General features: G+C 43.9%; 1 protein-coding gene and 1 long non-coding RNA gene across 3 annotated transcripts in view; one reads left to right on the top strand and one right to left on the bottom strand.

Annotated features, from left to right (window-relative positions):
• Window positions 1-1,464, bottom strand: part of LOC116099332 — a 17,602-nt gene extending 16,138 nt beyond the window's left edge. Inside the window, exon 1 of the long non-coding RNA XR_004122215.1 lies at window positions 1,133-1,464. This is a non-coding gene — a long non-coding RNA (uncharacterized LOC116099332). The remainder of the gene's footprint in view (window positions 1-1,132) is intronic.
• A 32-nt stretch (window positions 1,465-1,496) lies between these two features.
• Window positions 1,497-10,000, top strand: part of Prok2 (prokineticin 2) — a 15,732-nt gene continuing 7,228 nt past the window's right edge. Inside the window, exons 1-2 of one of the 2 annotated variants that reach the window (XM_031382751.1) lie at window positions 1,497-1,715; window positions 5,108-5,233. In XM_031382751.1, the coding sequence (XP_031238611.1) occupies window positions 1,623-1,715; window positions 5,108-5,233 (219 nt within the window). In that variant the 5' untranslated portion in view covers window positions 1,497-1,622. The remainder of the gene's footprint in view (window positions 1,716-5,107; window positions 5,234-10,000) is intronic. The other variant, XM_031382753.1, reaches the window with a different exon arrangement.

The raw sequence follows: 10,000 nt of genomic DNA, 5'->3' as shown, positions 1-10,000 counted from the left end.
CATTTAAGAAAAAAAAAAGTGTCAGGAATGTTGAAGTCCATGTTGACTGGTTTTCCCATTTTCCCAGGCTGCGCTCCCATGCCTCGGTTGGCATGGAGACTGGAAAGGAAACTTTCCACCAGTCTGTCACTTGCTACTGTTTCCACTTAGTTTACTGTGAATCCACTTTTAACAGTTTTCTCAAAGTTAAAAAACCGAGTTTGATCCCGTTTGTGTTTTCCGTCTCAGGATGCTTCTTGAACTCAAAAACATGGTACAAAAGCCTTTAAAACGCAGCCAAAGATCTAGGGTTTGAAGCGCCCAGCTGTTTAACATTCAAATAATTCCCTGGCCCTTTGTTCGTTTTTTTTTTTTTTTCCTTCCCCTCTACATTTCGTCTGAATGCTTTGGCATGGGGGAGCCCACAGTCTGAAAGTAACTGTGGCCCAGCTCTCCTTACTGTATTGATTAAAGAGGCTAAAAAGGCCCATCTGCCCTTCAGCAGTCTGTGGTCCTAGGGGGACATGGGAAAGTCTGAGGTCCCTAGTCGGCTAGGAGTGAGGTGGGCTCCCTCAAACCTCAGACAAAGTCAAATTGATCGTCCTTATAGAAGCAAACAAGATGAGAGTATTGGAGCCAAACCAGGGACACACAGAGAGCTGTCCCTTATCTCATGAGATGAGTGCCTAGAGTCCAACAGACACACAAAAGTGATTGATCCGAACAACAACAAAATTATGTGTAAGACTTAGAGTTAGGAATTTCCTAGACTGGAGAACCGAGCTGGGAGAGAGCCACCTTCCCAGGGCCTCAGGCTGGCAGAGCAAGCTGGGAGTTTTTTTTTTCCCCCCTTTGGCAACATCCTGTTCTGCCTGAAGCTGGCTGGAAGCTGCAGAAGGGAGGGAACGCACGCACGTGAGGGAAAATCAGGGCAGAAAGGGTCAGGAACAGATGTGGGCACCAGGGGAAGTCATTTCCATAAAGAAAAGGAGACTCCCACAGCTGGAGGGGCAGCCGAGTTCCTCCACTTCTTCAGGGATGTGGGGTTGGGGTGTGCTGGAGCTTTGTTCTTCCACCCTGCTACATTCGCTTGCCCTTTGCTTGTCTGTTCTTTCTAAATTGTGCCACCTCAGGGCAGAGCTGGTGGTAGTACCTGGCACGCACTGAGCGCTCACTGTAGATAGGCTGAACAAATGTGTACGAATACGGTGCAGTTGTGTCCGCCGCGTCTGGCACGTCGTGGGTACCCCCTGCACATCTGTATGGCAAATGATGTGCCTCTGCGAGTGTGGGGGCTGAGCACGTGAGGCTCTGGAAAGCAGGACAGCGAAGGAGGAGGGTTTCTGAGACCACAAAAGCGTCAGAAAGGCTGGCTAGGGCTGCGGCGCCCCGCGGGGGCTCTGCCCGCGTGGCGCCTGTGCGCGTGGGGCGCGGGGCACGTGCGCGTGTGCGCGGGGAGCGCGGGGTGTGTGCCCGCGCCGTGCCCCCCGCGTGCTGCCTGGCGTGAGTCACCGCGGGGCTCGCCTTTATAACCGCCGCCAGGCTCGCGGCTCTGCAGAGCAACCCGGCCACGCGTCCCCAACGTCCCGGGTCCCAACGCCCCGGAACGCGTCCCCTAACCGCCACCGCGTCCCCGGGACGCCATGGGGGACCCGCGCTGTGCCCCGCTACTGCTACTTCTGCTGCTACCGCTGCTGCTCTCACCCACCGCTGGGGATGCCGCGGTCATCACCGGGGTAAGCTGCCCGCGCACCTGTCGCGCCCGGATCGCCCCAGAGACACCCGGCTCAGGGTGTGTAGGGACCAAGAAGGGCGTGACTCGTATGGCATTCTCTGGGATAGTTCTTTGGCCACTTGGGAACATGTTCTGCTCCCAAGGCAGGGGACAGCCAGGCTCAAGATGGAATTAAACCGCCTCAGCTGCTGCCTTCCCCTCCTCTCCCTCCCGCACTCCTCCGGTTTGGTCTGCTCTTCTATTTAGTAGCTCAAACAAGTTTCTTCCCCAGCGAGAAAGTTATTTTCCAGGAGCTGGAAAACCTACACCCCCAAATCCGGCTGCTCTTGCTTAAGTTGGAAAAGAGCAAGATGTACACCTCAAACTCCATGGCTCCCGAGTGGGTTTCACCCTGTGAAATAACTTGGGTCCGGGCCACGTGTGGGGCTTTCGAAAGCAATTGTGGGCTCTTCTTACTGTGTTCTGGGGCAGCTGCTCTTTCATTAGTCTTTACCACCCTCCCATCCCCCTTTCATCGTGAAGTTCTCGTTACATAAATTGTCAAGTTTGACTCCTGATACTTCACTCCTAGGGCTTAGTGATGGAGCAGGCTGTCGCTAGACATTATTTAAACTCACAGAGCATCTTCCTCATGCTTAGAAATAGCCCATTCCTTCAAGACTCCTGACAGGTTTTTTTGTTAGTGATGGTGGGTTTTTTGTCTATCTGAAGAATGAGTTCACAGTACAAAATTTCGAAAGTCTGTTTTAATAGCCCAGCAGAACCTTGGCTGTTGGCTGTTGTTTTACTCATTAAAGAAAAAAGAAATCGCTAGCACATTTTTTACTAGATTTATTTATTTAAATCACTTTAACATCTAAGAACACATGATTGGATTTTCATAGAGAGATGATTGGAAAAACATACAGGTAATAAAGTAACATGTCACTCAAGAGAAGAGTCCTGATGTTAAATAGAGATTGATGTTCTCCATATTTCTTAGTGTACAGATTGCATTCTGAAAACTCCAGGCCTATGCCAGCCAGCATTGGGCAAAACCCCCTAGATACTTGATTTTATGCCTTGTGGTATTTATTAGAATAGGGATGCTTAAAACCATGTATATATAGCTAGCATCACTGGTCGCCAGTTGGTGTGGGTGAACAAACGTTTCTACAGTGTCTTTGTAACACGTGGGAATGGAAACATGATTGGGTTGGTTTTCTCCTCCCTTCCCCTGCTGGTCCATTCTAAGTGTTTCCTAATCCTCTAAGCCCCAAGGTCCCTGGGTAGTGCAAATGTCGTTTTGTTCCACTCACAGGAGGACACTGTTTGCTTGGCTCTGCAATGGGTTAAGAAGAATGAAGGGGACTCGGAAGCAGCTGTCTAATTAAAAAGATATAAACTTATGCAATTCTTTGTAAATTTCCAACAACTGAAGCTTTGTGTTACGAAATGAAATTTTATCTCATTTCATGTTTACGTGCTGGTGGGGTTGGGGGGGTTGGGATACGATCTTGTGGACTCCTGGGTTTTTTGTTGTTAATTCAATGTTATGAAAAGGGTATTGGAAACATTTTTTTTTTCTCTCCCTAAAGCAATGTGGCAGTAAAACATAGTTAGATCCCCCTGACAGAAACCATCTGGACTTAAATGAAAAAGTCAGTGATTTATCTAGGTATATTGTATATAGGATGATAAGCTTCTAAGTGATTGGTTGAATTTTAAAAGGTTTTGGCTGGCTTTTTTTGTTTGTTTGTTTGTTTAATGGTCTTAGAAAAAGAGCTCATGGGGCTTCAGAGTATGTAGAGTCTCGTGTGTATGTTATAAACGCTGGTCTTTAACATGCATCTTTGAAGTTTGTATCTTCATATAGATGTATTAAAATCATATTGCAAAAGGTTGTTGAGTAGACCTACCATAGGACTCTGATGGTTATATTTGCATGATTTCTGGTATCCAGATACAAATTAAAAAGTGGAAATGTTTAAACATCATCTTTTTTTTTTTTTTTTTTTTTAAAAAGCCATCCAAAGTTAAAGTTGTGGTTTTTAGCCACTACTTATTTTGAACAGCAGATGGACTTCTGCAATGGCTTAAACAAAAGCCTCCCATTCTGCTGTTGGTTTTATTGTTGTTGTTGTCGTTGGCTCTAAGGAGCAGCTGTGGTTCCTAAGACAAACTTTCATGGACACACCAACGCAGGCTTATTCTATTTACTGCTACATGGAAAGCCCTCCATAGTGGAGTCTTTGGCTCTCTATATGGCTGTGTACATCTGCAGTTTGTCTGGACCGGGTGTGTCCTATGAGGCATTCCGGCTGCATCTCTGCTGAGTGCTGCGCCTGTCCTCACCTGTTGGTCCTCAGGGGCTTGCTTGTTTCTACTGAGTAAGGCACACTTCTGTTCACCCTAAGCCAGTCAGTTCCTTTCTGCATGTCACTTGTACAAGAGACTAGTGGGATGGGGCAAAAGTCTTGGTCTGTCCCCTCCCATGCTCGGAGAGTTCTTATTTTGAAAGAGGAAATGGTGAAAATCAGGGTACCCGTGCAAGAAGCATCCAGCATAAAGACTTGAAAGGGAAAGTGAACACTTGTAAATGTCACAGTGGTGCCCTTACAGGTCTGCACTGGTTTGTTCCATACTCAGAGACCATTTCAATCTTTTCTCTTTAAACTAGGCCCCATATACTCAGCAGTTAATAATCATAAAATCATGTGAGTTGAGCTGTGTGGTTCTGCATGACTGTGTATAATGAAGGACAAGCGTAAACACACTCTTCAAGATCAGCCACAAAGCACCAGAAAAAGAGAGTGGAAGAGTTGTTGGTGCCCCCTCCCCACCCTACCCTCCTCTCCTTCCTCCTGAATCCTGTCTCTCATCTTATAGAAGCTCTTTAGTCCATGGAAACATTCCGATCAATATTGATGGTAGATGTAAGCACACAAATGGAGCTTCCAGCTCTATTTCATTAAAATCGCGGCTTAGGATCTTTCGTGTGTATGTAGGTGCACATGTTGGGGGAGAGAGTTTTACACATACATGTATGGGCATGTGTGTGGAAGACAAGAGTTAAACTCAGATGTTCTCAAATCCTGTCCACCTTATCTTTTGTGACATAGTTTCTCAGATGGCTTAGAATGCCCCAATTCAGCTAGGCTGGTTGGCTAGCCAAGCCCCAAAGATCAGCCGGCCTCCATCTTCCCAGAGCAGGGATTGCAGGCGCAAGCCACCACGTCTCTGGCTTTTCTTGTAGATTCTGAGGATTCAATGTGTCCTCATGCTTGGGTGGCAAATACTTTATCGGCTGGGGCATTTGGATATTTAAAGAGGATTTTCCCTGCTAATTTTAGAGTTCCCTAGCCTGAGCCTTTCCCACTATCTATATTTATCTGTTGGTTCTTTTCCTTTCAGGCTTGCGACAAGGACTCTCAGTGTGGAGGAGGCATGTGCTGTGCTGTCAGTATCTGGGTTAAGAGCATAAGGATCTGCACACCTATGGGCCAAGTGGGAGACAGCTGCCACCCCCTGACTCGGAAAGTTAGTGTCTGCACTGGGACTCCGGGTGTACCTTCCTGCTGAGCAAGGCCTGTATGACAAAAGGCTTGGCTAGTTCACTTGAAATAGAAACCAGAAGACAGCACAGTGAGGATGTACCTATTTGTTTCTTCTCTCCCCTTCCACTCCAGTTGGTCATTTCTATATCATTGCTCTCCTGACATTAAAGATAACCTTACATCAGCATAATTCATAACACGTGGACAAAGTAGATAGCGTGCTTTGTAAAACAAAGAGTTCTTAAAAGGACTCTATGCTCAACCAGCTGATGGATCAGTCATCTTTGCGGATTTTGTTTGTTGTGATTTTTTTTTCAGACAGTCGCCAATAACAAACACAATTTCTCTTATATCTTAAACTTTCTGTTTTGTTGGTGTTTGTTTTTGAGACTGCATCTCATGTCGTCCAGGCTGACCTTGAACTCCTGATTCTACTTTCTCCACCCTGTGCCAGGTGCTGAGCTTGCACCACACTGTCCAGTTAAAGTTTTGTATTTTGCTTCTGTACCTGTGAGATATAATTTTTATAACTTCTGGAGATTCAGGACATTTAATTTTCTGGTGTGATTGCAGAGTAACTCAATGTCACAATGACCTAAAAATAATTTGGAGAGATTCTGTGCCCTGAAAGCCAAGGCAGATTCCAGATCGGGTCAGATGGGACTTAAGAGGTTGTGTTCCTAGGAATTGCAGGTTCTCAACCAGAGGTAAATAGGGGAGTTTGAAGGTGACCAGACAGTATGTGGAACTGTGTCCCAATCCTTCACACAGAAAACATTTAAACACAGTGTGGTGTCAGGCAACTTCTCTAGGTCGGCAAGTGGCTATCTCTCTTCTTCATTGTTCCTGGCTATCTCTCTTCTTCTTCATTGTTCTAGATAATAAAATTTGCCCCAAGGGTATGAAGGTCCAGGACAGATGGCTTCTTGAAGGAAGACACTATACTTCTTTTCTTTTTCTTTCTTTCCTTTTTTTTTTTCCTCACAGGTACAGGTAGCATTTTTAAAAATCAAATAGAATTCTTTCTTCTGCCTTCTCCCCCCACCCCCTTTGGGTTTGAAGTGATCATAGATACAGCCATCTACCCCAGAGTCCTAACTGCGCCAGATAACACTCTGTATTTTCACTCTCTCAGAGTAGAATGTAAGGCAGTGGACTTTGGTAGCTGATTGGTGCACCTCAGTGTGGGGACCCCACTTGGTTGCTGGGAAGCCTGTCCAAAAGCAATATTCATGGCCAGCTTTCCTGTGGTTGGTGGCCTTGAGAAATGCTTCCTGTTACATTTGGGCCTCTCTTCCTTTGGTTTGACTGTGCAAGACGTCACTTGCCTTTTTTTAAACATGACACCACCTTTTATTCCTGGATTTTCTAAGATACAACCGGCTTTACCGTTAGCCACCTGTCTAAACTCCAGGCTTCCCAGGAGCCGGTGAGGCTGGCCCAGCTGCTTTGGGTAACAAATCCAGTTTCTTCCTTACTCCTAGAGAGTCCTCTTTTGTGCACTGAAGCCATTTGTCCCTAAGTAGCTTCCCAATATCTTTCTGCTCTGAGAACTGTATGAGTTGTGTATAGATTTTATAGAGTATACATTTTTAAAGTGGCCTTTTCTTGTTAATGCAGTGACTCAGATGTATGAGCCATATGGTTTATATAAAATGTTGTATGTGTCACTCTTACCCAATACCTCACACCTGTGCTGTACTTTTATATTTGCCATGCACTCTGTATATAACATTAAGCTCAGTTGAGGTCACACAGATAGTGTGTGAGAACATACAGAGCAACCCTTATGTCTTTCTGACCTCCCTATGTCTTTCTGATCTCCTTACCTTCCTATGCGGCCCTGACTACTTCACTCCTCTACTCCAGTGAAATCAACTGTGGTTATTTGAGCATTTTTCCTTAACTGAAAACCAATGGCAGAGATGAGATGCCCACTAGGATAAGTGCTAATAGCCCCCGTTTTAATTTTTGCCATGTGTGTGTGTATATGTGTGTATGTGTGTATGTGTGTGTGTGTACGTGCTTGTGTGCACATACTTCTGAGTTTGCCTATGGATGCTAGACATTGACGTGGGTCGTCTTCCTCACTTGGTGCCTGGCTTTTTTAATGTAAGTGCTCCTCAGCACTTATGTAAACACAGGTCCCTTGTGCATGCTTGGCAAGCAGTTTATAGTCTGATTCATTTCCCCAGGTCTTTCCATTTGCATGGCAGCAGGAACAGCTGAGAGTTCTCAGCCTGGACCACAAGCATGGGGCAGAGAGCACCCAGGGAATAGTCTTTTCTGAAACCTCAGATCCATTCCCAGTGACACACCTTCTCCCAACAAGGCCACACCTCCTAATCCTCCCCAAACAGTTCCACCAACTCAGGACCAAGTGTTCAAATGTATGAGCCTATGGGGCCCATGATTATCCAAACCATCACAGACTGCTTCGTTTTGTAGGTCAGCAGAGTGAAGACCATCTGTCTTGCTGAGCAGAAACTTGGCGTGTAATTCTAGGTATCAGTTCTTGTTTTCTCTGCTTTTTGAAACTGTATCTAAGAAACCAACCTGTGCTGACATCCTGACGTGTTTTCCTTGTGTCTTATTTTTTTTCTCCAGAATGATTTTGTTTAGAGTTTCTTGGCTCATCTGACATATTCTGTGCTCCCTCCCCCCCATAAATTTGGGGATCTTTCCTCCGGTTATGCAAAGTTATTCTTGCTGTTAAAAGTTACCTGCTGTTACATTGGGGCCAAAATCTTCTTTATATGTCTAGTAATATTTTGTTGTTATAAAATTAGGTGCCATTGCAACATTTGGCATGTAAATCTATACCACATTCTGGTTTTTTTAATCTATTTTTTTATTTCTGTTTATTTTATAAATTTGATAGTTTACTATATTAGTAGTATTTCTTCTCATTGGCGAATTTCTTTTTCTAGTGGGATTTATTCATGTTCTTAATGATGTTATTTACTAAATTCTTTCTCTCCTGTGTATAGGATTCCCTTAAGCATCTCTGGTAAGCCTGGCTTTATGGATGTGGGGTCCCTTGTGTATCCTTGTGACAGAGGTGCCCACTTGTCTGTTGACTGTGATAGGTAGCCTTGCTGGGCACAACAATCTTAGTTCTTACTTTCCTTCAGGACCCAAAATATATCATTCCATGGCCTCCTGGCACTTAAAGTTCCTTCTGAGAAATCTGCCATAAATCTAACATATTTGCCTTAAAAGGTTACATGATGTTTCTTTCTGGCAGATTTTAATACTCTTTTTGCCCTGTACTTTTAACAGCTTAGCTATGCTATTTCATTTGACCCACTTCTGTACTTAGGTGTGTCTAAGGTTCTAACTGCTTCTTGTACCTGGATGTCCATGTTTTTCCCAAGATTTGCTGAATTTTCTTCTGTTATTTTACTGAGTTTTTCTATGCCCCCCACTCCAACCTGTAGCTCTTCTTCCTCATAACCTGAATATTTGATTTTTAAGGGTTCTTTCTGTCTGACACTAATAATCCAACCGATCTGTCTTCAAGCTCTGTCATTTTTTTTCTTGCAGCTTAATCTAATCTGTTACTGAAGCCACCAGCTAATGTTCCTATCTGACCTATAGAGGCCCTGATTTCCTCCATGACTCCTGTCAGTTCTCTTTTCTGATCCTATGCTGCCTTTCTTAATTCATTTCTCTGAATGTGGTTTTTTTTTTTTTTTTCATTATTCTTTAATTTCTGTTGAGAATGGTTCATCTGCTGGGATGTGTATCCTTTGTGATATTATGTGACTTTCTCTTGAAAGTGTGTCTTGGGAGGCGTCAGTCCTCGGTTTTGATTGATCCACAGCACAGATTGTCTTGTTCTTATAACAATCTTCAAGGCTAATCTTCCACCAAGTCTCTTCCTCACAAGACTCCAATGAGAAAAGCTTAAGTTCTAAAGAGGCTAGCTGAGTGCTCACTTGGGCAGGGGCGGGGAATCCCTTGCTATTTTTGATACTTAAAAAGCAACTTAATTTTGTTTCCATGATTCAAGTTCATGTCAATCTGAAAATGAATAGTCCATCTCTCCCACATCTCTGCTTATAGTCCTGCAGTTTGTTCTCATGGGAGGTCAAATAAAGAAATCTTTAAATAATGGTTCTATAGTAAAAATCAACTGATACACTGACAAAGCACTCAAAGACAAGATTTTGTGCCATGTTCACCTCCCTCCATTGGGTTGTCTACATGAAATATATTTCTAGAACTCAGTTTTGTGCCATACTATATTCTTTTCCCCTGTTCTGGGAAAATTGAAAGGTCATTATGACCAGCTATTTTCAGGGCCAAGAACTGAAGTTGATAATTGTGGTAAAGATTAAGTTAATGTATTCTAGAAAAGTATAGTTCTTCTAGAGTGTCCTCAGCTACATTCAAGATAGGTAAAGAAGGATGTTTTTATAAATATCTCCTGATGTATATAGTACAGTTTTTCATTCCTATTCATGATCAACGATGTTTCTTAGTAAATTGTAAAACTATAGAGCCTTTATGGGAAATTCCTTCTCCTACTTCAGTTTTGTCTCCAGATCTGTCAATTGAATAAATAGAACAGTAGTTGAGATGAAGTGAGAGCGGTGGGCGGGGACAGGTAGTTCTGGGCGGGGACAGGTAGTTCTTTTTTTGTTTTGTTTTGTTTTGTTTGTTTTTTTGGGGGGAGGTTACTTTTTTTTTATTAGATATTTTCTTTATTTACATGTAAATTTCTCCTTTCCCAGTTTCCCCTCCA

The sequence above is a fragment of the Mastomys coucha genome, unplaced genomic scaffold (genome assembly GCF_008632895.1).
Source record: "Mastomys coucha isolate ucsf_1 unplaced genomic scaffold, UCSF_Mcou_1 pScaffold20, whole genome shotgun sequence".
Classification (NCBI taxonomy): domain Eukaryota; kingdom Metazoa; phylum Chordata; class Mammalia; order Rodentia; family Muridae; genus Mastomys; species Mastomys coucha.
Note: the sequence above shows the minus strand (reverse complement) of the source record. Positions and strands in the feature narration are given on the sequence as shown.